Source organism: Solea solea, chromosome 13 (genome assembly GCF_958295425.1).
Source record: "Solea solea chromosome 13, fSolSol10.1, whole genome shotgun sequence".
Classification (NCBI taxonomy): domain Eukaryota; kingdom Metazoa; phylum Chordata; class Actinopteri; order Pleuronectiformes; family Soleidae; genus Solea; species Solea solea.
Window position 1 is genome coordinate 12369961 of NC_081146.1, and position 24633 is coordinate 12394593.

The 24633-nt window shown below is 37.9% G+C and overlaps 3 protein-coding genes across 5 annotated transcripts; 2 read left to right on the forward strand and 1 right to left on the reverse strand.

The window, feature by feature from the left end:
- Nucleotides 1-31: 31 nt before the first annotated feature.
- dscc1 (DNA replication and sister chromatid cohesion 1) lies at nucleotides 32-3697 on the forward strand. Its single transcript, XM_058646976.1, has 9 exons — nucleotides 32-355; nucleotides 1063-1231; nucleotides 1335-1466; nucleotides 1773-1863; nucleotides 1957-2095; nucleotides 2220-2272; nucleotides 2380-2534; nucleotides 2863-3011; nucleotides 3381-3697. Exons 1-9 carry the CDS (start codon nucleotides 186-188, stop codon nucleotides 3490-3492), a joined length of 1170 nt encoding a protein of 389 aa, XP_058502959.1. The 5' UTR covers nucleotides 32-185; the 3' UTR covers nucleotides 3493-3697.
- Nucleotides 3698-4679: 982 nt separating this feature from the next.
- On the forward strand, nucleotides 4680-12621 carry LOC131471340 (uncharacterized). Of its 3 annotated transcripts, none has more exons than XM_058647840.1 (3): nucleotides 4680-5306; nucleotides 11293-11554; nucleotides 11679-12621. In XM_058647840.1, exons 1-3 carry the CDS (start codon nucleotides 5022-5024, stop codon nucleotides 11843-11845), a joined length of 714 nt encoding a protein of 237 aa, XP_058503823.1. In that variant the 5' UTR covers nucleotides 4680-5021; the 3' UTR covers nucleotides 11846-12621. The 3 variants fall into 3 exon arrangements, with proteins under 3 accessions (XP_058503823.1, XP_058503822.1, XP_058503824.1); XM_058647839.1 differs by lacking the exon at nucleotides 4680-5306 and adding an exon at nucleotides 5318-6002; XM_058647841.1 differs by lacking the exon at nucleotides 4680-5306 and adding an exon at nucleotides 9483-9938.
- LOC131471339 (carboxypeptidase Q-like) lies at nucleotides 7696-21524 on the reverse strand. Its single transcript, XM_058647838.1, has 11 exons — nucleotides 21414-21524; nucleotides 21124-21235; nucleotides 20047-20262; nucleotides 19792-19908; nucleotides 19483-19690; nucleotides 18708-18915; nucleotides 14781-14892; nucleotides 14137-14228; nucleotides 13641-13736; nucleotides 13309-13414; nucleotides 7696-8602 (listed from the first exon to the last, which is right to left on the reverse strand). Exons 2-11 carry the CDS (start codon nucleotides 21233-21235, stop codon nucleotides 8442-8444), a joined length of 1428 nt encoding a protein of 475 aa, XP_058503821.1. The 5' UTR covers nucleotides 21414-21524; the 3' UTR covers nucleotides 7696-8441.
- Between the last annotated feature and the right edge of the window lie 3109 nt (nucleotides 21525-24633).

Consider the following 24633-nt stretch of genomic DNA (forward strand, 5'->3'; position numbering starts at 1 on the left):
GCTTCTACGTAGTATCCACTTCCTCCCCACGACAGAGAGAGCGCGCGGAATTTTGACAGTCAACATTAGCAGTGGTTGAATTTAACTTGTTTTGTTGTTGTTGTTGTTATACATATATATTACGGACATTTATTTGTCTCAACGACCACACACATTATCGACTTAACCTGTCACCTGAGCTCAAAATGAGAACTTTAGAGGAGGTGCAGGCGACACTGAAGATCGCTAAACTGAAAGAGGAGGATCTACACAAAACAATCCACTGTCTTTCTTTTGGGGAAAATGTTTCCTCTGCAGATTATTGCGTGGTGGAGCTGGACGACACACTGTGTAAGCACATAGAGGTTGGTCAGAGGTAAGTTAACACACAACAAGCGACACCGTAGCGCGCAACAGTCGAAAAATATATTTAAAAAATATACAATAACTTCAACATAATAAATACAGTGTAGTGTCATTAACGTGTCTGTGAACTTCACTGGTGTGCTTTACATGATAATTCACAACCTCTTAAAAATGCTTTTATATAATTTCTGGGAATATTGATCAGAAATAAATGTCAGTAACTTCGAATCTGTGAATATCTTTCTAAATTTACTTTATGTTAGTTTTAGGTTGATTTTGTTGTTCAAGTATTCACTCTAACAGGGCTTTCACTCAGGCAGCGTAAATTAATTTACAGTATGTTTGTAATAAAGAAAAGTGCCCACACTCGAATCTATGCTAGTTTGTAGTACTGCTCCGTATATTTTTAAGTCTTACATCAACATTCTTTGTTATATTTCATACGAATATAAATATATTACAAATACAAATTTGTCAATAGCTTTCAATTCATGTGACCCACTTTTTTTTAACTAATGCCAACTTGTATTACCAGTCTGCATTCCCAGTACAAAGCTTTGTGTTTTGAATTTCAATTAGAAGTTTAATTCTTTAGTAAAATGATGACTAGATGATGATTAGAACTTCTTTGCAGTGCTGTGGCACAGGATGTACAAGCCAGATGGGTGTAAATACATAGTTGAATGTAACTGATAAACAACTATTTCCTTTTTGCAGTCTGGTGATTCGGGGGGATAAAGATGAGCATGCAGTGCTCTGTAGTGGTGACAAGACTTATGATCTTAAAATAGCCGACACGTCCAACCTGCTGTTGTTTGCACCAGGATGTAAAACTCCAGATCTACTTCCTAATGACCAGAAGAGCTCTCAGGTGGTGCACACTCAGGTAAGTCATAAGGAAAAACCCACAAAACATGCTGGAAATATGCTTGTAATTGTTGGATGAGTTCAAGATCCATGTGCATTAAATGATCATACTTGTGTTCTAGATCTGGGGATTTTGTAACAGCTACTGGGAACTGAGAAAACGACGCCCTAAACTGAGGAAAATGACAAAGCTTTTAATGGAGAATCCTTATGAAGGACCTGCTTTAGGAGGGCAGGAGAACACAGAGAACAGGGTAAAACAAATTCATTATAAACATTCTGTTGCAATCAGAATGTAAATATAGGACATGTATGCTAAATATTTACTCTTTCAATAGCAGCCTTGGTAGAAATGTGTCATCATGTATGCCACCTGCAAGGTTTACACATCAGAAGCATTTAATTACTGTAAATGGTCTTTGTTAGATTAAATATCAATGCAATGCTTGTCTGTCAGTATCTGTTCACAACTTGTCCCTTTCTTATTGAATTTGTATTGTAAATCTGAGTGTGGTTGGCTATAATAGCTGTTACTGTTTTATGTGTTCCTATATTGTCAGTACACAATGCAGGATCTGTTGGAGAGGATCCAGGCCAGTGAAGAGGAGATAAAGGCCCACTTCGAAACCATCCATGCTTGTCAGATAGATGGTAAACTGTGACTATTGTTATATAAATCTCATTCAAAGGTATTTATCATTAATGTTAGATGAAACTGTATGAAAGCTTCTTTCTTTCTTTCAGGCTTCTGGCGGGTCCTAGACTTTGACTATGAGATGAAACTGCTCGGTCATGTAACTCAGCTGGTGGATTCTGAGTCTTGGTCCTTTAACAGGGTTCCACTTCAAACCAGTCTGGAAGAGTTAGCCCCACTGGAGCCCAAGTAAGTGAAAGCATGAGGATCCAGATCTTGTTGGTGGACTAAAGTTGGTAGTAGTACAGTAATGTATAACTACTTTAGTACAAGCCTTGTGCGCCATGCTCTAATAATCCTGTTTTATTCACAGAGAGATGATTGAGCATTGTTTGAACTGCTATGGAAAACGTTATACTGAAAACGGTAAAACAAAATCTATGAAGATTCAATTGACAGACTATGAGATTTCTTTGCTTCAACAACCTGGAACTATTAAACTAAAATCTGTGTCTCCTTCTTCCTCTGTACAGATAAAGTGTTTTATGTATTGCATGAAGATAAAGTTTGTCGAAGCATAGCACTAATGCTGCTGCAGAATGCAGTCAAGTTCAACCTGAGGGAGTTTCAGGAGGTTTGGCAGCAGAGTGTTCCAGACGGCATGAGCACAAGACTGGATCAGCTAAAGGTTGGTCTGTACCTCACTTACACATTTATACTACTGATGTCGTTTTCATTGTGTTATGTCGACACTTTGCAGACATAACACCATAGAGGGCCGTGGCTTGTTGGAGTCAGGAAAGCATAAAAATCACCAGACTACTTGTCACTGTTTTCAGGAAAAAAAGACAAATAGTTGTATTTATTTTAAAGTTCTGTTTCCAAATGCCTTCAAACTAGACTCAATATACAGCATTTTTGTTGCATACTTCTAAAACTAACCTTGGCTAATGTTGTGACTGATTGACCTTGCCAAGAATGTAAACACGGTGCTGACAGCTGTGTAAATCTTCCAGAGTGTTGCCTTGGTTGACCGCACGTCCCATCCAGAGACCATCTGCCTGCTGCGAGTGGACGATCTCCCAGAGGACACGCTGGATCGCTTCAACCACCTCTTCACACTCAGAGAGAAGTGGACAGAAGATGACATCACACCATACATACAGTGGGTGTTAACAGCTATGCGATTGCATTTAAAGGTCCAGTGTGTATTATTAGTGACATCTAATAGTGAGATGTGGGTGTAGCCGTTCTTTGTTCTGCTTCAAAACGCATGTCAATTACGGCTGCTATAGAAACGTGGTGGTGCAAAACAGCAGTCTCTGTAAAGCAAGGCTCTCCCCTTAAGTACATACCAAATTTTAAAACAGCACACCCCACCTACTAAGTACTGTTCCACCAAACTGAGCTGTACCATGATGGAAAAGTGCATAAAAGTAACACTGGACTTTTAATAACATGAACCACCTGATCTTTTGCTCTCGGTCACACTCGGTTCATTATATTGTGTCATGTTTCACTTTCCTTTGTCCAGAGACCTGTGTGGAGAGAAACAGACTACTGGAGCCCTCCTCACAAAATATGCTCGGTCATCAATGCAAAACGGGATCAAGGTCTTCAACTCCAGAAGGCCTGTAGCCACATGAACATGTCCATCAGTGCATTTACATGTGGACCATAATGTGGTTTTGTTTGTTATCATTGCGACTAACAACTTCCTAGAAAATGTCATTAGGATTGTGGAAAGAAACTAAATATAATCTGTATTTCAATTTTTATGTTGTCTCTAAAATTATTACACACTGATAATAAAGTGAACTGTTTTAATAATTGATTATTTTTGCCTCCTATTCTCTTTAATAAAAGTTACTAATAGACCGGAAGCTCTGGGAAGTATATACTTGAGAAGTACGCTGGGAGTATATACTTGACAAGTACAGGAGTACACAAGTATGTGGCTGTTTCTCAATACTCCAGTAAGCAAGTATGTATGCATTGTTCTGCTGTTTGAATGGTGGCTGGCGACAAGTGCTGCAGCCTCATTGCCGCCACCTATGGTGTTGATAAATGAACATATGAAATACTTCTAATAAATGCATATATATTGTTATTATTTTCACATTTTTAATATTTAACTTCATTTATTAATTTATTTCTATTAAAATATACAATACAAATAATACAATGTGGAAAATAGATATATTACAGCATTGTATAGTATGTATATATATATATACATATATGTATATATATGTGTATATATGTATGTATATATGTATATATATATATATGTATGTATATATATATGTGTGTGTATATATATAAATATATAATGTGTACAAATATATACTACTCTACATATCTAATATTTACATATTATATTTAAATACAGATACAATGACCGTGTGACTTTTTAATATAAATCTAAAATTCCAGGTTAAAATAAAAAAAACATTAATAATATACAAACTTTCAAACTGTCAGGTCAAAACGTTTCCATTTAAAACAAAAATAACACGTCAACAACAAATCTATGGATCACACCAAGCATGTAATGACAGAGACGTCTGAGCCAGCGGATAACATGTCGCTGCCAAACCATAAATACGTCATATCTTAATACACAAACCACATGTTTAAGTTCTAAATGACTAATTTCTCGCCTCAAATGATGTTAAAACTTTGTTCCTGGACACAGAAATTTTTTTATTTTAGATTTATATTTCTATTATCTGCTGCTATGCTCCGCCTAAATGTATTCTGGGATACATGGCCATCCCAAGTACGCTTAAGTCACCTCGGATGCATACTTGGTAAAAATGGGCGGAGCGAGAACACTTCCGGGTTTGAGAACCGTCCTCGCTGTTCACTTACTTGAGAATTGGAACAGCACTTGGACTGAGGCTGAGGACGTTTTCACAAATACGGGAGTACGCAAAAGTATGGATATTGAGAAACGACCAAGGTTTTATTGTTTTCCTGGGCTCTGCAAAGCTGCCGTTTGATGATGATGTCATCAGGAAAACTCACCACTCCTCTCAACACCGTAGCTCCTCCTGGTGCGGGCTAGTCCGTGCACATCCGGTTGCGTACAATCAACCGCAGAAGAAGAGCTACTCTCTTCTTTAAAAAAAAAATACTGTCTTTGTAGCTGTTGAGCATATCAGTTGAGAACATGTCTTCAAAAAAAAGATTAGTTTGCTCTGTTCAGGGTTGTAGTAAACAATGCCAGACAATCCACAAGCTCCCCATCAATGAGAAAACAAAAGCTCAGTGGATATTTTTCGTATTTGATGGGAAAACCCCTGCTACATTTCCCAAACATCTCCATGTATGTGGCAACCACTTCACAGAGGGTTGTTACACAAACTTTGCGCAATTCAAAGCAGGACACAGCACCACACTTCGCCTAAAAGAAGGAGCAGTGCCAACAATACGTGCTGGATTACCTGCAGCAGAAGTAAGTATTTCAAACAGTAAAACTGTCTGTGTCCTCGTTCTGCCGTTAAGCATTAGCGATAGCCGGCTACAGGCTAAGCTACACGCGTTCGCTCGTGTTTCACTTGCGACTTCTTCTGTCTCTGGGTCAGACTCCGGGTCAAAGGCGTATGGGATTACGGCGCGGGCTCGTAACACAGCCATTTAACACTGTTTTGATAATGACTAGCAGAGCATCCATCGTGCCAGGGGGGGAGCTGCGTGTCTGAGAGCTGACGTTTTACGAATTACGTCACTTCCAGGTACCTGGCCAATCACAGGACAGTGAGAAAGCTCTCGTTGGCTGGCCAATAACAACGCAGTCCGCGTTGTACTTTCAACCATAGAAGAACTACGCTTGTTGTAACTGCTGATCGTGTCGGCTGAGAACATGTCGAAAAAAGGTTCCGCGAGTGTTTGCTCTGTTCTGGGTTGTGATAAAAAATACCAGACCCTCCACAAGCTCCCCACCAAGGAGCAACGAAAAGATCAGTGGATATCTTTCATATTTGATGGGAATATCCCTGCTACATTTCCCAAATACCTCCATGTATGTGGCAACCACTTCACTCAGGATTGTTACACAAACTTCCGGCAATATAAAGCAGGACACAGCACCAAACTTCACCTAAAGGAAGGAGCAGTGCCAACAATACGTGCTGGGTTACCTGAAGCAGAAGTAAGCATTATTTATGTGCTTGTTCTGTCGTTTAGCATTAGCATGTATGTGCATGTGTGTTTATCATCTCGGTAACCACAACGTTACCCAAGCTACAAGCGTCCTGCAGCAGTATTTGCGATGGGCGTGGTTCATTTGTCACAGTCTTCTGACTCTGGGTCAGACTCATTGCAAGCCGTGCATCCGCTTTTCCAGAGGGGGAGTTGCATAGACATACGTAGACGCCTCATTGAGCAGGTTGGTCCGTTGCTGCGTTACGTCAGCGCGTCCGCCATATTGGATGTGGCAGATCTGCTTGTAAACTAATAAAAGGAAATGCCCATTCACACACACACACACACACAACAAATAGGCACCAAAAATAACTATGTAACTTGTAAGTGATGATTATAAATGTTTAGGATATAAGTAAGCACCAAACCAACGTATGTATTTTTCTAATGCTGAGTGTTTACAGCTACTAATGTGTGTATCACTGTTCCTGTGATGATAAATATTGAAATATTTATATTTAACATTTAATCTGTGTCTATGATAACCAGATCCTGAAATGTAGATGTGACACGAGGGTTTTCTGAATAAAGAGCACTAACGTTTACATTTAACTGATTTTGATCAATCGTTTTTATATTCACATTGAATATATATATATACAGTATATATATATATATATATATATATATATATATATATACACACACACACACACACACAGGGAGGGGGTTCACATTGATAAACACATATACACACATACTGTATATTTATTAATCGTTTTTATATTCACCTTGATGAACGTATATATGTTCATCAATGTGAATATAAAAACGATTAATCACACACACATACACACAGACTGCAACTGTATAGCTGTATAGATATGTGTGTTCATCAATGCCCCCTGTGTAGATATATAGTATGTGTGTATATATGTTCATCAATGTGAACCCCCTCCCTGTGTGTGTATATATATATATATATATATATATATATGTGTGTGTATATATGTTCATCAATGTGAATTTAAAAACGATTAATCAAAATCAGTTAAATGTAAACGTTAGTGCTCTTTATTCAGAAAACCCTCATGTCACATCTACATTTCAGGATCGGGTTATTATAGACACAGATTCAATGTTTAATATACTGTAAATATTTCAATATTTATCATCACAGTAACAGTGTTACACACATTAGTAGCTGTAAACACTCAGCATTAGAAAAATACATATGTTGGTTTGGTGCTTACTTATATCTTAAACATAAGGAGTAAACATTTATAATTATCACTTTAAAAGTTACATAGTTGTTTTTGGTGCCTATTTGTTTCCCATATATTAGTGTGTGTGTATGTGTGAATGGGTGAATAAGAGGCATTAACTTAAAGCACTTTGTAGAAAGGCACTTTCAGAATGGTGTATAATACAGTTGTGCTGGAGGTTGTCCACATGGTGGCAGACTGTACTGAAAATGTAGGCCACACACACACATAGGTATGAGTAAGTCTGCTATGTTTTTCTAACAACTATGTTGTTTCACTGGCCTTGTCCTTTCTATTATCAATCGTTCACTGACAGACCTGTTTTCTGTTTTTCTTACTTTTCGGCTTAACTTGTTTCTACAGACGGGATCCCAGTCTCAGTCAACAATTGGTTGATCAATAAATTGACAGAGGATATATCAATAAGAAATTAGATTACAAATTTCAAGCTGTATTTATTCAAGTGAAGCATCATATGGTCAGGCTGTGTGGTCAATTCTTTGAGGGCGAGTACAGGTTAATAAATAAAAATCACTATGCTTAATTGATGTGTATACTGCAAAGCTACTATACAAAGCACAAACATATTGAAATGTAATTCTCAACCTTTTTACAGTGTAAACAGCCAATCTGGCAGACATTGATGTTAATGTGTGCATTTAATTGTACAAGTCACAGTTCCACGTGTGTGTGTGACTCACCGTGAGCCTGATCCTTCACTGAAATAACTGTCTGTGTGTAAATCAGTGTCTCTGGCATGGGAGAGAACATGGACCAGACACTAAAAACTACACAGCATTGTTTCAACAGACATCTGTGTTTTCAAAATTACGTTATCTGTGCTGCTTAGCTGACTAACCCTGACATCATCCAGGGAGTACTGACTTATCAGTTCTTGGGGCAAAGCACTCCCAGCTCTTTATAAGAATGTGTTTATGAAATATTTTATGTTGGTCTGCATGGCGTATAAAAATGAGGTATTGCCTTTACTTCTGATCCGCTATATGATCTTCTATCCGTCTGATCATCTTTCATTTTATTTGTATGTTGCAGGCTGGGCAGTCTGTCTCTGTCTTGTACAGATTTGTGTCGGTGCCAAAAATGTGCTAAGCAGTTATGTTCGATGTACTGCATCATTAGAATCGGTTCATTAAGAAACGTCAGACTCCTGTGTGCTGTGGCTACCTAACTAGCATGTCCTGCAGGTCTGCCACAACAAAGGCAACAACGGCCCACAGTGCCGAGCAGAGGTTCATCTCTTGAGGGTCCTGAACAGTCATGGTATCACCCTCACTATGATGGAACCAAAAATATCGACTGTCTGCCACGTGGAGGCTGGCACCTGAAGGAGAGACAAAAAATACAAGCTGTTAGATTTAATGAAAATAAACTGTTTTGAATCTGTCCTTGGGGGCATTTCCTTAGTATGATTCTTGAAATGTTGGAAGGTGTTAATACATTTCTTGACCAGAGATCAAGAACGTGACTAAGGCCACTAAATTCTCAGAAGGAGAAGGATAAAATAAATAAGATAAGACCAGTAAATAAGATTTTTTCAAAGGTACAACGTAATTGAAGGAAAAATCATGTTACTCGTCCTAGTAATAACAACTTTAACTTCCCATTATGATACTTATGGATAAGGGAAATCACAGAAGACAGGAAAATAGCCAGGCATAATTTTTAATTGTAGTGGAGGCGAAGCTATCTCCAACTGTAACTATGGATTGTCATAAATCGGTTACCAGTATACACAATTTGAATTAAAGATATCTGTAATGACAAATCCTGAAAGGGACATAATTATCATAGAAAAATATGTATATCTGAAATTACAATAGTGGACAGGGAGAATGTAATTTTAGATATTAATTACATGTATCTGAAATAAAGCGTGTAACGTTTAGCAAATTGTTTCTTAATATTGCATGTTGTAGCTGAATATGCCTCACTTCACTCATCTATGTAGCTGTCTCAATTCAAAAGATGTTTAGTCTGTCCATTGGTCTAAAAGCTGCTTGATATAAATATAAAAGGTTCATTCTGGAGAGAAAAAAACAGTTTATACAATCGGATGATTGTACACTTAAAAAAACTGTACTTTGTTTAATTTTTATTTTTGCCAAATTAAACTAATTTAACCCAACACTCAACCTTTAAAATGGCGCGCTTTACATGTCACAAAACATTACATATACAGGCGAACTATGTCCTAATTAGCTTAATTAATACAAAATGTATGGTGCCTCTTTTATCCATAAAAATATGCACTTCCCTTGGCGATTTTTATTTGATTTTATTCTGGGTTTGATACCGGATCAATATGGCGGCGACGTTGACGTGTGACTCAAGCACGCCGGGACTTCCGCGAGGATATTACGTCACAGTCATAACTTCCTCCTCACAACCATAACAGACGACACGGCTCACACAATCCAAGCGTTAGTAAGAAGCCAACAAAATACAAAACAGAAGAGATGTCGGGTCGCTGTATAATCGCTGGATGTCAGGAAGTTCCGGTGCTGTGTTGTCCGCAGTTGACCGTCTGCGCGTCTCATATCGGCTGCTTCCTAACTCAGACACAATACAATACAGGTTTCTCAAACTGGATAGTGATAGATGGAGCTTCAGGACAGAATGTGTTGGCACAGACTGCACCGACACTCAATCCACAACCTGTAAGTACACTCTCAAACCAGGCACTTGAGTCAGTGCAGTCACCGAGTACACAGAATGCTCACCACTACACGTGAATTTCGCACTCGCCGGAAATGACGATCACAACTTTACCGCCAAAATAACTTGAACAGTTTTCTCTTTAAAGTTGTAGCACTAACGACGACGTGACGTCAGTCTACAGCCTCTGCAGATTTTCACAACAGAGCTGCTGTTTAGACCACGTGGTTCAGGGCAGAATACTGCATTCATTGTGATTAGTTCATAGCAAAAATAGTCCTTAAGCTATTAAACTGTCCCTCCATCTTACATTAATTCAATTAAATTCAATAGAATTTTGTTTGTTTACCGCCAAATCACAACATACAGTATTTCAAGGCACTGTACATAGTAGGTGTGGGTTAAAATATCGATTTGTGCAATACAATAATCAATAAGCCAGGGCAAATATCGATATTTGAATTAATGAATTACAATGTTCTAAAGTAAACAATTCTTGCCAGTTTCTTCAGTTAGACATATCACGATGTATCGGTACATGATTGTAATATATTGATATAAACCCAAAAGTTCACTCAAAGAGTAAGCACTAGGCATCAGTGGAGAGAGAACAAACTCATAACAGGAAGAACTCTCTGACAGGACCAGACTCAAGGATGTGCAGCATCTGCCTTGACAGCTGTGGTAGAAGGGAAAACGGGGAACAGAGGAGAGGTGGGGACATCATAAGGATGACAATACTGTTAATGCTAATAACAACAATAATAATAATAATAATAGCCTCGCAACTGGATCTGGATCCTGCAGTCCAGGAGTCACCTGCAAGACGAGGACGGAGATACAGAGGCCTCCTTTACACCAGGCATTAGAATGCACTTTCTGTGATCGGAGAGAGCTTCACCACATGCATTTACACCTGGTATTAACATGCATCTCCAGTGTCCACATCAAGATCCGATTGATTAGATCATGGTCAACCCACCACCACTATAATGTCGCATCCTGTGTGTCACCATATCAACAAAACATTACCCTCATGTCAGCAGACATGCAATTGTTTATTTAAGATTACTTCTATGTAGCTTACTCCTCTTTTGTAATAAAAGCGATTAAAGCGTCTGTTAAATGCCTTTGTAACTGAATTTCTTTTTCATTGCTATCTTTATTTATACATGTGGTAGTAGGTATGGTTGCAGTAGATGATAATATCAAAAGTATAACTCAAGTCAAAGCTGCAAATATGTGTGTAATAAATGAAGAAAGCAAGTTCATAAAATAAGATATTAAAATGCTTTAGCAAAATGGGACATAGAAGTTTGTTGTACTAATTTTTGATGTTTGTGTGTTTTTTGATAGGGTGTTGCTGTTCCCTGTGTTGCCGTACAGAATACCAATAATTTCCCTGCAGTAAACCCTGGTAGCTTGCCTGTAGTAACCAGTATATTACCTGCAGTAAACACTGGTAGTTTGCCTGTAGTGACCAGTAAATCAACTACTGTAAACACCAGTAGTTTGCCTCGTGTAAGACATGCAGCCACGCAGACTGTACCACCATCGAAAAGATCAGTTGGTATCCAACTATCCATGAGGAAGCTGAAAACCAATGTTCGTAATGCAGGTTTGTGGTCTATTTTATATGTGTGTGTGTGTGTATTGTCATTATCAAATCATATATGAGTATATTTTATTTTGCTACTGTTGATTTAACTGAGAGACTTCCTGGTGGCCTTTTATCTGTGAAGGGACCCAAGCAACAGTGGCCAGCAAAAGCCGTGGAGTTGACACCCACACCTTCAGCCTGGACAGATTGTTTCTACAACCAACACTGGTAAAGAGACCAGCAAAGAGACCTCGACTCAGCATTTCAGACAAGGAGGAGGAGGAGAAGGGAAGTCCTGAATGCAGCTAGTTCAGGCAGGTTCATGAGCCAAAGATTTGAATGTGAATCCGAGGACTCTTTCTCAGTTGTGGATTAGCAGTCTCAACCTTTCACAAACTCTCAATGGGAAAGAACAATTAAGAGTCCCACACTATGAAACATGTGCCCCATTTTTCTTATAGAAACTCCTCTTGATAATAAAGGTGCAATGTTCTTACCTTGAGTATGCTGTACATAAGTTGTTGGTATCAACAGTTACAAGTTGTTTTTTTTTCCTATTTGTAGTGTGCTGTGGTGAAATAGGCATCGGGATAATTGAAGTGGTAACTGTATAAGTTTTCTTAATGGAAGTTCAATTGGGATGTATTCCTGTATCTGATACATGAGATCATTCAATGTCTCGATATTCCCAGGAAAATGTCCAGATAAACAAATGTGATCAGTGTCTTTGAGCAAGGCATCAAACCCTCAGCTGCTCCACTGGAACTGTGACTGTTTTCTCTGTTCATTGTTTAAAAAAAAAGGGGGAGGTTTGTGGTCCGCTAGGCTGAAGGTTCAACCACTAATTTGTCTTTAGTTCCTGTTTCTACAAGTTATGAGTACAATGCAATGTAATTTCTACTAAACTAGACAAAACCTATGTGACCTATATGACATATAATGTGTCAGAGTTGACTATAAAGCAGGCCTGTATGGAACTGTATAAACTGCCTGTAGTGTTTTTATTAATCTAGATCCTTTATTATGGTTATTATTAAAGCATCAATGTACAGAGAATTTACACACGAATAAAGTTCCATTCATTATTTTTGGATAATCATTACTTATTGTGTTATTTACCTACAGTATATATCATGTTTCTAAGATCGAGCTATCCACGTTAATCAACTGATTAAGACTGACACCTATTTACTAAATATCTTAACAGTTTCAGTTCAAATATATGATTATTACTGTCACTGAAATCACATACAAGACTAATAATAATAATAAAGTTTGCCTGGCAAAAAACATCTTAATACCTTTTACTTTGGCTTTATAGTACTTCTTACTTAATGTTAATATGTTAATGCTTTTCCTTAAAAAAAACCAACAAAGATTAAGAACCTCTGCATGAGAACTAGAAGCAGCCTGTCTAAAAGCTCCTCCGTGTTACATGGATTTCTTTGCTTTTTCTAAAATTCAGATTCACTACTCTTTGCTGTGTATCCATCATTAAAAGAAAACAATCCACTATTGAGATTCAACTACATTTTTAACATCTTAAAAATGAAAATAACATCCCTGTAAAAAAACAAACTACTTCCCCATACTACACTGTACGTCACTATACCATGTTCATAGTTCACAGATGAGGATGTGATTTTGCAAATGCAGCACTTTAAGAAAGATGATCTAATAAAAAAAAAACCCAGATACATAGAAATTAGGAGGAGCTTTTTCCTATTTCTCTATTTTGTCGTGCTGATTTCTGTAAGACGGAAAGTACTGACCTGGTACTCCTGTCTGCATCCACGGTGATATGTCTGTCCCTTCTCCATGTGCCTCCAGTTTGGTCGTATTAATGGGAGCCAACAGTTTAACCACTTCTTCCATCACCTGTTGATAAAGACACAGCAAAGAGCTCATTGCAATGTTTTTTTTAGTACACTAGGGTTTTTACAACATGGTTGAACATTTCTTTTCAAAGTAGTAAACAATTTGTGACCATGTGCATAAACTAGATTATACTGTGCCACATTGACATCAGTTTTGTGGTTCTGCAGATTTCAAGCCTGGGAAAGTGCTTGTAATTGTGTGACCATGTGGTGTTCTCAGTCCCCACCTTTCGTGCTGCATCGCTGCCAGTAAACTGCAGAGCCACCGGTGTAAATGTCCCCATGTCAGACTCCATGACGAGGTCAAAGTTGGAAAGGTTCACCTGAGTGATAGAGAGGGAGTAGATAACGTTTCTGCCAATAAACCCTTCTAAATGTTACACACTGAGCCATTTAAGTCATTTGAATTCTAAGTATACATTAAATGCTGTGTAGAAACTGAGGAATGTTCAGAGAGAATGCAGTTTATTATGGGCCAAAGCCTGGTAGGCAGCCAAATCCCTGAAGAAGGAACGTGGAAGACTGTAGGTTACTGTTCAGATCCTTTGTGCAGAGAAAAACTTGGTGGTTTTCCAAAGCCTGAAATTAAACTCCAATCCTGCAGTCTATACTTTCACAATGTGGTGTGACTCTTCTTGCTTCTAACTAGCAGAAACCATATTTGCTTTACCGCTGTTACAGTGTTTCCTCCTCAGTTAATACTGCAGTGGAAGTAAACAGTACCTTGTGCAGATTGAAGTACTGCTGTGCTCCGACTCCACCCTGCTCTTCAGCTGTCCACAGCACTGTCCGTAGGGTTCTTCTGGGACGCAAACCTAGAGATAAATGAACATACGGCAAAGAATATAAAAAGTACATACAGAAAAAGTGGGGATACCAGCGTCTGTATGAAGTTCTTTGTTTTAAAACTTGTATGAGAGGCTTACCTTCCAAATCGGAATCTGTCTGTCATTGTTTATGTACATACAGTTGGAGGAAAGTACAGTTTGCAGAGTGAGGAACTGTTTTTTAAATAAAAGTTTGGAATATAATACCGTAATTTATGGTGTTCATTCAGCCACCACTGCATATAATGGAAGTGAATGTTTTCTCCCTTACTAATGTATTCTTTTTTTTTTACTGTATTTTTACATCATTCTACCATCTCTTCAGAGCTGATGAAATATTTATTAAGAACACAAATATTACCAGAGGGTCACACTGGTTACATAAATGATTTACTTAACTCTGTCAAGTACAGGATTCTTTCTATATACTGTTTTGTATATATGATGTGTATGTTTCATTCTGTGGAAGAACCTTTGTACTTTTTAATATGATATTTAATTGCTCTGCTATCATATAAGTGTGGGTCTTCTTTGTAATACCTAAGTCCTTAATGAGTGACAAGGCCTCCCATGAAATCATGGCTCCGCCTCCATCATCCATGGCACCCTGGCCGACATCCCAACTGTCCAAGTGGCCACTCAGTAAGACGACCTGACAGAGTTGATGGAAAAAAAACAAATATAAACATAGAAAAGACAGACTAGAGGAGAGCCAGAGGTGGAACTTTAATACCTTTGTGGTATCAACTGAGTATCAAACTTCCTCTGCTCAAATTTCAAGTTAATTTTAGAGCGCAGAAAGTTGTTTGACTGCTAGAAGACAACCTGGCCAGCTAAAACTAAAGAAAATGACCGTAATGTTTAATAAAATCAAATCATTTGATTATATAAATAAATTGGTATTGAGAAAAGTAATGTTCAGGAGTCAATAGTGAAGTCCAGATAACAATATCGATATAGTATCAAAATTTTTTTATAGAGATCCATGGCTACTTGACCATGAATCTGATCAGACAAGTATGAGAAAATGTGAATAGAGCGCTATCATACGCATACTGTGAAAGAAACGTGTCTCACAGTGTTGTTTTTATAATAAAAAATATTTCTTATCGGAAAGAACAGACAAAGAGACTCAAAGCCAAAAGCCAAAAACACACAGTTCAGTGTAATATCCCCATTTCCAGGAACTTTACAGGCTGAGATTCCCATCAATGGTCAGCTCCTGACCTTATGTTCCAGGTTACAAAACATTTTTTGACCTAATTAAGCTCTGCCTGGACAATGACCCAGTCAAAAGGGAAAGCATGTATCCTACCATACAGCCCTCTCTTCTGAGGGTGACACATGAGTAGCTCAGTTCTATTAATATTTGTTTAAATGTGGAGGTCACACACCTAAATTATGTTATTTTGAAGTCTAGGAATAGAACTTACAAGGCATTTAATACAAAATACACAGAGAGACATGTGTCTACGTGGAAGGTCCACGATTTCCCAAGGATTTGTTTTGCAATAGCACACTTCCAAAGCCAACATGTTTTTCATGTGAGGGTTTGTCTGAGGTTACGACAGGTTACTTACAGGAAACTGTTCCACCTTTGAGTTTGGAGTGTGCTCATAAATACAGAATCTATCTTCCAATAATTCAAGCCACCAGCACTGGTGAAATATAACAATATGAATTTTAAGTTAAGTTAAAACACATGGTATACATTCTATTTTATTTATCTTTTTGTATGGTCATTCTTGCAGTGGTTGATATCCAAAAGATCTATGTCTATATCTGTTTTAACATTATATTTAATATACTTTGTTAACTGACTAATAAAAGTCTAGTGTAAATATATAATATTAGCTATAAAGCTTTTTAAGTGGTATGAAAAACCTTAATAAATCTCAATAAAGCTCAATCTTCACTTCTGCTATGAAAATAAATAGCGTTTTTGTATTTCTTTACATTAATCCTAGTAGTCTTGTGAAGGTGCTCCCTGAAATATTAGTTATTTTGACTTATTCTGATGGAATAAGTATATAAGTATATTTCAATTAAATGAAATTTCTGCTGACTATGACTGCACACTCTGAATCTTTCCATTTTTTAGAGTGGAGGTTGCAGTTTGTGGTCGTTTCCAATGGTGAAGGGGATTTTGAAAACAGTAACAGGCCAATTGCAGAAGAGGAGGGCATGAGACATGTGGCCAGTTTACATCTGATGAGTCGGAGTGGGCATAAACAAAAAGGCCACACATCAGGACATTTAAGATTTGAAGAGTTAGGAAATGAAGAAGCTGATTGAGTGGAAAAAAGAAATCATAGCAATTCATCATTGTGAGAGGATACTCTGAAAAGTCCCAGCGAGGCTAAACTGTGGAAATGACTCACTAAAACCTCAGCTGAATGTGTATCTAGGAAGATGTGCACATACATACACAAACCACATTTTCAATGACTGCCAGCCAGCGCACAAATCACTGAATTAGAAATGATGTCAAACATCATGCCATGTGTTTCATTTCCCTTTTCTATAATGACGGACCATGCACTGGTTTCCAGACCGGAATAGTAACAGGTGACATCAGAGATGTTCCTCTAATCCAAGTCTGATTTTTCACTTGTCAGCTCTTTTTTCCTCACAAAAAGAACCTTAGAGGCTGCACTTTGAGAGGAGATTTGGATTACACACACTGGGAACTGCTGAAAGAAATGAGATGTAATAAAGTAACACCAAACCGAGTTTGTGTTCTCTGCTAAAGTAAGAGCTCTTGTGTTGAATCAGTAATATTTGCAGACTCAAGTCTTTGTGAGGGAGTACGGGCTTACACACACATACAGGTCATAGTCAGAGATCAGTGAGAGTGAGAGCTTAGTCAGAAGGTACTGACTGGATGAATGTAATGGGTGTATGTGCACAGTTTTAATCCTGCTTGACAAGTTCACAAAGTCAAAGAGGCGGAAAAGGAAAAGGAAAATATTACATGCCACCTATAGCTCTACACCTACCAAGGGAAATGCCACCCAGTTTGGCAGTTGATCCAATGTGATGGATCAGGAGATTCATCACAAGATGAAGCTGACAGATACGCAAAATGATGTCATGTCAGCATGGAGCACAATTTCCAATATTTATGATACAAATAACTGAGAGCAAAGGAAGGCCCCAATCAGTATTAGCACAGTATACACTATGATTCAAAGATTAAACTGTGGAAATGATGTCTGTTATAAATGTAAAAATGTTAAGGGAATTTAGACACGTCTAACCAGAATTCTTTTCTCCCACATATTTTTTTCTCCCACGGAAAATACTGCAGTGTGCTGTAGCTCTTTGTCACACAGGCTTCATCGATATAGCTCAGCTATTTAGGACACCAGCTCAACAACAACGTGGCAGTCCTCGTCATCCTGCTGTGTCACTTTTATTCAGACATGGCACCTTTAAACTGACCAGATAGATGTCTGGATAGTTTTTGAAGGACTCCTACCTCAATCTGCCTCTAGCTGTACAACTCACCAGTGCAAAACAAGCCAAGGAATTCATTAGAAAGCAACACCTGCCTCACTCTAGCTATCAAGAGAGAAGAATTTTGTGTCTTATCTGTTGATCAGGTTACACTTGCTAGACATGTCTGTGTAGACATGTCCTTACTCAAACATTGGCAAAGGAGCTGTGTGATACTGTGTGGCCCTTCACTTAAGCTGCCAGCTAGATCTAATATTATATTTCCTCCCAACAGTGACGAGCCTCTGGCTTAGAGCAGGACATATTTTACAACTAAATTCTACGAATGAGGAGTCTACGAGTAAAAAAGCAGTGCACGCTATGATTTCCATGACTTACTAGTAGCTTAGTGAGCACCACAGAATCTGAACGATAGTTGCAGATTCATTCTTCCCACTTATTGACTCATGAGGATACACAGCTGGGCTCACTTAAAACAGCCTGAAAATGACTATACTACATTAAATAATATTGTAGTTTGCTGTACTTGTGGTGCTCGTAAAAAACAAAACAGAAAAACACCAAAATGTGGATTCACGTTGTCATCTGTTTGCTTACTTTACCATGAGCTCACAAATGGCAACTCTTCATACCATAAAAGGATGGGCTAATTTCAGCAGGCCTATAATTTTCATAGAGTTGTTTAGACTGGCCAGTGAAGAAGAAAATGTGATGTAGGAAAAAGGCAGTAATGTTAGGTTTGTAAGTTAAATCATTTCATATGGTCATATGGCATTTAGAGATTTCTTTATGTGGAAATATTAAATGTGAAATTTTCAATCCTTACTATATTAGTCTTCTCAACAAGACATCAGAACAGAAGATCAGAACAGTCAGGGAGGCTTTCTTCTAAAAATGTGATTCTCACAGGACATCGGTCTCCCACACAATTTAGATACAGGAAGAGAGAAACCACTGCATGATGAGGTCACATAGGAAAGTAAACATGGGAGTGGGAGTGAGTGCTACCTGTTCCGGATGCTGCCAGCCTCTTATCTCAGCCACTGTGTTGAAAGAGTCTGCATCCGGCAGAGTCTTGGCCCCCATTATGAGTCGGACAATGATCTTCTGTCCCCTCTGTGCCATACGCCACATCAGCTCAGCATCCTCAATAGTGATACAGGCAGTAGGGATGTGCTTCACTCCATCCTGGTAATCCTGCCAACCTGTGTGGGGACTACAGAGTGAAAGAGAGACAGCTGAGAAATTAGGGGCAGTCTCATGGAAATTCAAACAGATTTTCTGTTGCTGTTTGGTCTACATAAACAGAAATGATGCAACATTATTTGTATTTTGCATCATTCATTTGAAAACAGGCTCCGTCCGTGAAGCAATACTATCAGACCTGACTGAGGATGTTAGGGACAGATGGGGGGAAAGTCAAACTGCTGAACAACTGTGTTTTCTGAAACATGTGGGCACTTCTTAGTGTTTTCAGTCATACTCCAATCTGTTTGCATCGGTCTCAGTTTACTAGCACAATGTTGCAGTTGCCTCCACCTGTCTTGACATAAAATGAATCACCTTCACCTTCTGTGCAGCATAAAACTATTCAAGATCTAAACACACCTGTGCTGGGATACACAGAAAGAGTCTGTTAGCTGACAGACTTAAATCAGCATTGTGTGAACTCATTTGACAATGGTTTGAATGCAACAGATGTTTGTATAAATCTAAAAGTTACACACTACACTTTTAAATGTAGATTTTTACAGTTATTAAATATAGACACACAGACTGACACCTGTTAATAGAGAATGGAGTGATAGATCGAATGAGAGTGGCCACAGCTCCCACTTTTGCTGCCTCAGAAGCACCATAAGCTCTGTAAGCCACCGTCTCCCCGTAGCTCACAAACGGCTGGTTAAAAACCACAATCTTGCCAATGGCCTCGCTGGCTCTTTGCTTCAGTTCTTCAAAAGATTGAACCACTAACACCTCTGACATGATCCCTGCCAAGATAAGAGAGAGACAGTGAAGATTGAAAAAAAGGATATGGATGGGAAATGGTTCTACAGGCTCTATGACAAGCATATACAGTAGTGGTCTTCACCTTCAGGTGGTGTTGCTACGCTGCTACCCAGTCCCAGTATAGCTAGACTTTTGACTCTTGGTGCAACCATTTCCGCACTCTCCTTCCCTCTCACCCAGTGAGGGATTTTAACTGGCTCTGGAGAGGAAATGGCACAAGACACAAAAACAAAACTTACTACTTTTGCTCATCAGGTGACAGGACCTAGTTTTGATTATATTGTTATTTTAGTAACAGAAAATGACAACATATTTTCACTGCTGTGCACACACTCACCCAAATGGACATCCAACCCATCCTGTGTCATAGCATTGTACATGTATTTGATAGCCATCTCTAGATTGTGTGAGCCACTGACACGGTTCCCTACAGTGTCAGTGAAGTCAGCCAGTCGTCGGTAGGAGCGGTTCTGGGCAGCTCCAAACACGGCCAGGTCAATGATCTGTTTGGCCACATCAGCATAGCCTGCTACCTCTGCTGCTATATGTGAAGCTCAAATACAGACAAGGAAAGTTAGGTATCATCTGCAAGTATTTACCATGTCATTGTTTAAAGGCATTTAGTGCTCTTCTACGTCTGTTCTTTTGTGAGTAATGTGAATAAACAGTAGTCCAAAAAGACTAATTTTCTACTTTTACATTTACAGTTATCTGAAAACGTTGACCTGATTCAGGCCATAGTCTGAATAAGACACTGGCAAATAAGAAACAAAATTATACATCTAAAAATTACATTATAATGTAGACGTGAGTCCTTAAGTCAACATTACTTTTGTGAGTAATGTGAATAAACAGTAGTCCAAAAAGACTAATTTTCTACTTTTACATTTACAGTTATCTGAAAACGTTGACCTGATTCAGGCCATAGTCTGAATAAGACACTGGCAAATAAGAAACAAAATTATACATCTAAAAATTACATTATAATGTAGACGTGAGTCCTTAAGTCAACAGGAAAAAATATTCAAACCCTTTAAAAATCAGTAGATGGATTATTAGTGTCCATTTAAACACAGTTTAAGTCAAGTCTAAGCAATATATGATGCACCAACATACGATGAGTCTAAAACATTAAAAATGCACATTAACTGTCACCATTATAGACAATATAAGGTTTCTAATTTCTACTACCTTGTTATATTATTTATCATAGGTTTCTGTTCTTATATCTTTTCTATTATGCATCTCTGCTGAATCATTGCATTTTATGTTTGGTTTGTATTTTTTATAAACTTGACTGAGACAAACCAACTATTCCCATGTATTTGTTATAGATGGGTGTACTAACTCTAACTGTATCGTACATATAGCTGTATCAGTGCAGCATGCTGTGATGACAGATAATCCTGAATACCTTTCCTTGCAGTGTTATTGGATGCATGCCTTGAACTCATGTGACGGTGACAGTCACTTAGAGAGAACAAAAACATGAAGAGGAGGAAGCATCGTCCCCCCTCACAAATCATCTGTGGACAAAGAAAGAAATGTGATTATACACTAATGGAGGCTCGGTGGGGGAATTCACACGGAATATAACACGATTACTACTGGCTTAATCGCTTTAAAAACTATCACAGCGATTTTAACGTGAGGCAAACTTTTCCTGGTGTAACAGTGCAAATTCAATTTGATGTAAACACAAACCCTTTTCAGGCGAAAGTCTGTCTCTGCTGAAGCTGAAGGTAAATAAAAAAAACGTACAACTATGAACACAGGAATTTAAACGCCGAGCATTTCCGCCCTCGTGATATCAGGGTAAACTTCCGGTCTGTCTGTTTTCACAATAAAAGCATAGTCTTTTGTGAATTACACAGAAAAAAACTAAAGTAGAAAAGTAGAAATAGAAATACTGTTTTATACTTCTAAATGAATCCTTCTTTTTTAGTTGAATAATCTATAGATAATACTAATGTTTAGGTCATCCAGTTTTTTTCTGCCACCATGTATTTTGAACTTGTCCAATCAAGGAATACCAGTTACAGACGCCTTATGATAAACAGTAGTATTCATGTGGCTTTTTCTAGTCTTGATGACCACTTAAAGCAATTTCCACGACCAGTCACCTATTCACACCCTCATTCAACATGAGCGACTTGGAATTCAGTGTCTTGCCCCAGGACCATTTAGCATTCAGACAATCGCCTATCTATCACCTGAGCCTAATCTGCCCAAATGTATTGGTTCAGATTCCAAATTACATTCCAATAAAATTTTAATGATATGCTTATCAACAATCTACAATTTCACAGCTGATGTAATATCCAGCCAGGTAAAATAAATAAAAATAAAATAACTAATAACATAGTAAAGAGTAAACTGAAACAGTACGAAAAGGGAAAATATGGTTTGTTATGGCCATTTTTTATAAATTTGATTCTCCGCATCTCACACATATTTGTGTCTTAGAAGAGTCTTTGTAACAAGTTGAGTTTAAAGCCATTTTAAGACACTAGCAACAGTTGGTGGCAGGTGGAGTTACTTTTAGTTACATTTACTAAATTAGTAATTTTTGTTCAAGATTGGATAGTTTAGAAGTAGTATAGTAGATAAAGAATTTGCCTGATAAAGATATGATGATTTGGCCAAATATTGAATTGCTTACATAAAAAACTTTCTGCTGACCCCAGATTTAGGCAAATGAACTTTGTCCATAAATTACACGTCTGTGAAGGTTCTCTGTCGTCCAGGTCATAGTCCTCTGTAGGTGGAACTGGACTTGCTTGAGCCCAGCTGGTCTTTTACTTATTTTAAACAAGACCAGGCAGTTGCCTACAGCTAACCCCTGAAGATGTCCACAAATAACACTCATTCTTAACAGTATGTCATACTATGGTAAGTGTGTTGCATGAAGATCACGTTCTTGGGAAGAAACCTCATTTTTGAGGAAAAACGTGAGATGAATATATGAACTGTATGAAAATTGAAAAATGAAATCATGAATAAAGTGCTGTGATGCACTGTATATAGTAAGTTTAGGCAACACATCTTAATTTCCTTGTATGCAGTTATGACAAAATCAAATAAAAATTGTTCAATTGTTCAATGTCCTGATCAAATCAATGCTGTCAAAAACACTTTATATCTCCACCCAAATCTTTAATCTTTGGTTAAAATACAACTTATCTGCATTAAACTGTAAATGACAGCAGTGTAAGGAACAGTCAGGAAGGTCACACTTCTGCTTTTCTCTTTGCTTTTTATATAAAAAGGAAATAGGATTCCCAGTACATCCTCTGTTTTTCAGAACCTCTTTTCCATTTGTGTTTTTTTCATCTGACCATTTGGCTCCTTTCACATGTTGCTTCTTTATCTGGCACCTACACTTGTAAAAGGATATTTCTTGAGGTCAGAAGGAAGTGTTGCTTCTCTGCTACTGTGCAAACAAATGGAATAAAGCTTAGGCTCCAAGTGCTTTTGCCTGCAGACAGCCTTTTACTGCATGGACATTTAATACATGTTGTCTGGACCAGCTTGTCTTTACAGTCTGTGTCGTCTTCTATTGACACCATGGATTTCTGCAGGAAAGTTAAAGGGCTTAACCCTAACCCTGGTCGTGTGTGCACAAGCTCAAAGAATAAATCATGAAAAGAAGTCCCACTAATCCCCAAGATCAAAGAATGAGAAACAGTTCTGGCATTGCATTAAAGCCACATATTTTATTCAGTAGTGAACCTCAGAAGATACACCATTTTTTTTTAGCAACATGGTTCTCATGGTATGCCGCGTCTAACACATACGTACATGTACATCATTTTGGCAAGTCGGTCTTTGTTTGGTGATTATTTGTTTTTCTTCAGTCACCTCGTTCATTTCTGATGAAAATGAACATATTGTCCTATTTTATGCATTTCTTAAAGCCATTCATACAACAAAACAATATTGACTATTGAGATTGAATCAAACCAACGCTTGTTGAATCCTCTAAAATCATAAATATGAAAAAACAAACAAAAACTGAGCAACGGGTACGAAGAGGCTTTCACCACAAGTTAATAGTGTTGACTCCCAATTTATCACTGACAAAGTTGGCCTATAGTTTGAGCGAGTATAAATTAATACATATAAATTATAGTATCATCAGCATACCATATAAACATAGAAATCCGAGAAGAGAAAGGTTACTGTGTGTTATCACCTGTTGGATGTTCAGCAAGTGCTGATCATCCATATTGTAAACCTTCAGTTAAGCGTGGTTCATGTCACCACATTTCTGATGTGACCACACTGGCACAGTGCAGTCGAACCCTGAACTATTATTACAGATGTGATTCCGTACAGCTCGAATGTCAAAGTATAACCCTAATACTGTAAAAATCACTGAAGACAATGAATTGCAAGGCACTGAGGATTTAAATGCCCAACAACTAATACATGCTACCAACAGTAAATCACATCAGGTTGATGATCAGATTGTTTATTCCAGCCATAGTAAATAGGTAGTTTGCATATTTTGCATTTAGATTCTTAAAAATAAGGTTTATAGTTCTATCATGTCCAAGGCAATTACATCATAAAACACTACCGAAGAGCCTTGATTAAAGTATAAAAGATAAACGTGACATCACACACTAAAGTCAATAAAAAGAAACAGGGGCAGTGACTTTTAAAAAGGAAAGTTTACCAACACACAAAAATGGCGGGGAAGTGACTGTACCTATTTAACATTTCTTTTTCTCCATTAAACCCAAACTAAATCACATTTGGGCAACATGAATCTGAAACTGAATAAGAATGTGTAGATAAATGACAGGTTAAGTCTTATTATTCTCACTTAAACTCCCAGGTATCTTCACATCCAAAAAGGTATATTTGTTTTTTAGGATTTTAAGGCCACCAATAGAGCATTAAAGCAACATTTTCCCTA

What these genes read in the sequence shown, in the direction of transcription:
- dscc1 (XM_058646976.1), top strand. Translation starts at nt 186, where the DNA reads ATGAGAACTTTAGAGGAGGTGCAGGCGACACTGAAGATCGCTAAACTG. An exon ending in CCATGCTTGTCAGATAGATG is followed by an intron (nt 1,864 to 1,956) that starts GTAAACTGTGAC and finishes TCTTTCTTTCAG; the next exon opens with GCTTCTGGCGGGTCCTAGAC. An exon ending in TTAGCCCCACTGGAGCCCAA is followed by an intron (nt 2,096 to 2,219) that starts GTAAGTGAAAGC and finishes TTTTATTCACAG; the next exon opens with AGAGATGATTGAGCATTGTT.
- LOC131471340 (XM_058647839.1), top strand. Translation starts at nt 5,715, where the DNA reads ATGTCGAAAAAAGGTTCCGCGAGTGTTTGCTCTGTTCTGGGTTGTGAT. An exon ending in CTGGGTTACCTGAAGCAGAA is followed by an intron (nt 6,003 to 11,292) that starts GTAAGCATTATT and finishes GTTTTTTGATAG; the next exon opens with GGTGTTGCTGTTCCCTGTGT. An exon ending in AACCAATGTTCGTAATGCAG is followed by an intron (nt 11,555 to 11,678) that starts GTTTGTGGTCTA and finishes TTATCTGTGAAG; the next exon opens with GGACCCAAGCAACAGTGGCC.
- LOC131471339 (XM_058647838.1), bottom strand. Translation starts at nt 21,235, where the DNA reads ATGATTTGTGAGGGGGGACGATGCTTCCTCCTCTTCATGTTTTTGTTC. An exon ending in CGTAGCAACACCACCTGAAG is followed by an intron (nt 19,691 to 19,791) that starts GTGAAGACCACT and finishes TTATCTTGGCAG; the next exon opens with GGATCATGTCAGAGGTGTTA. An exon ending in GCTGGCAGCATCCGGAACAG is followed by an intron (nt 14,893 to 18,707) that starts GTAGCACTCACT and finishes CAACTCTGTCAG; the next exon opens with GTCGTCTTACTGAGTGGCCA.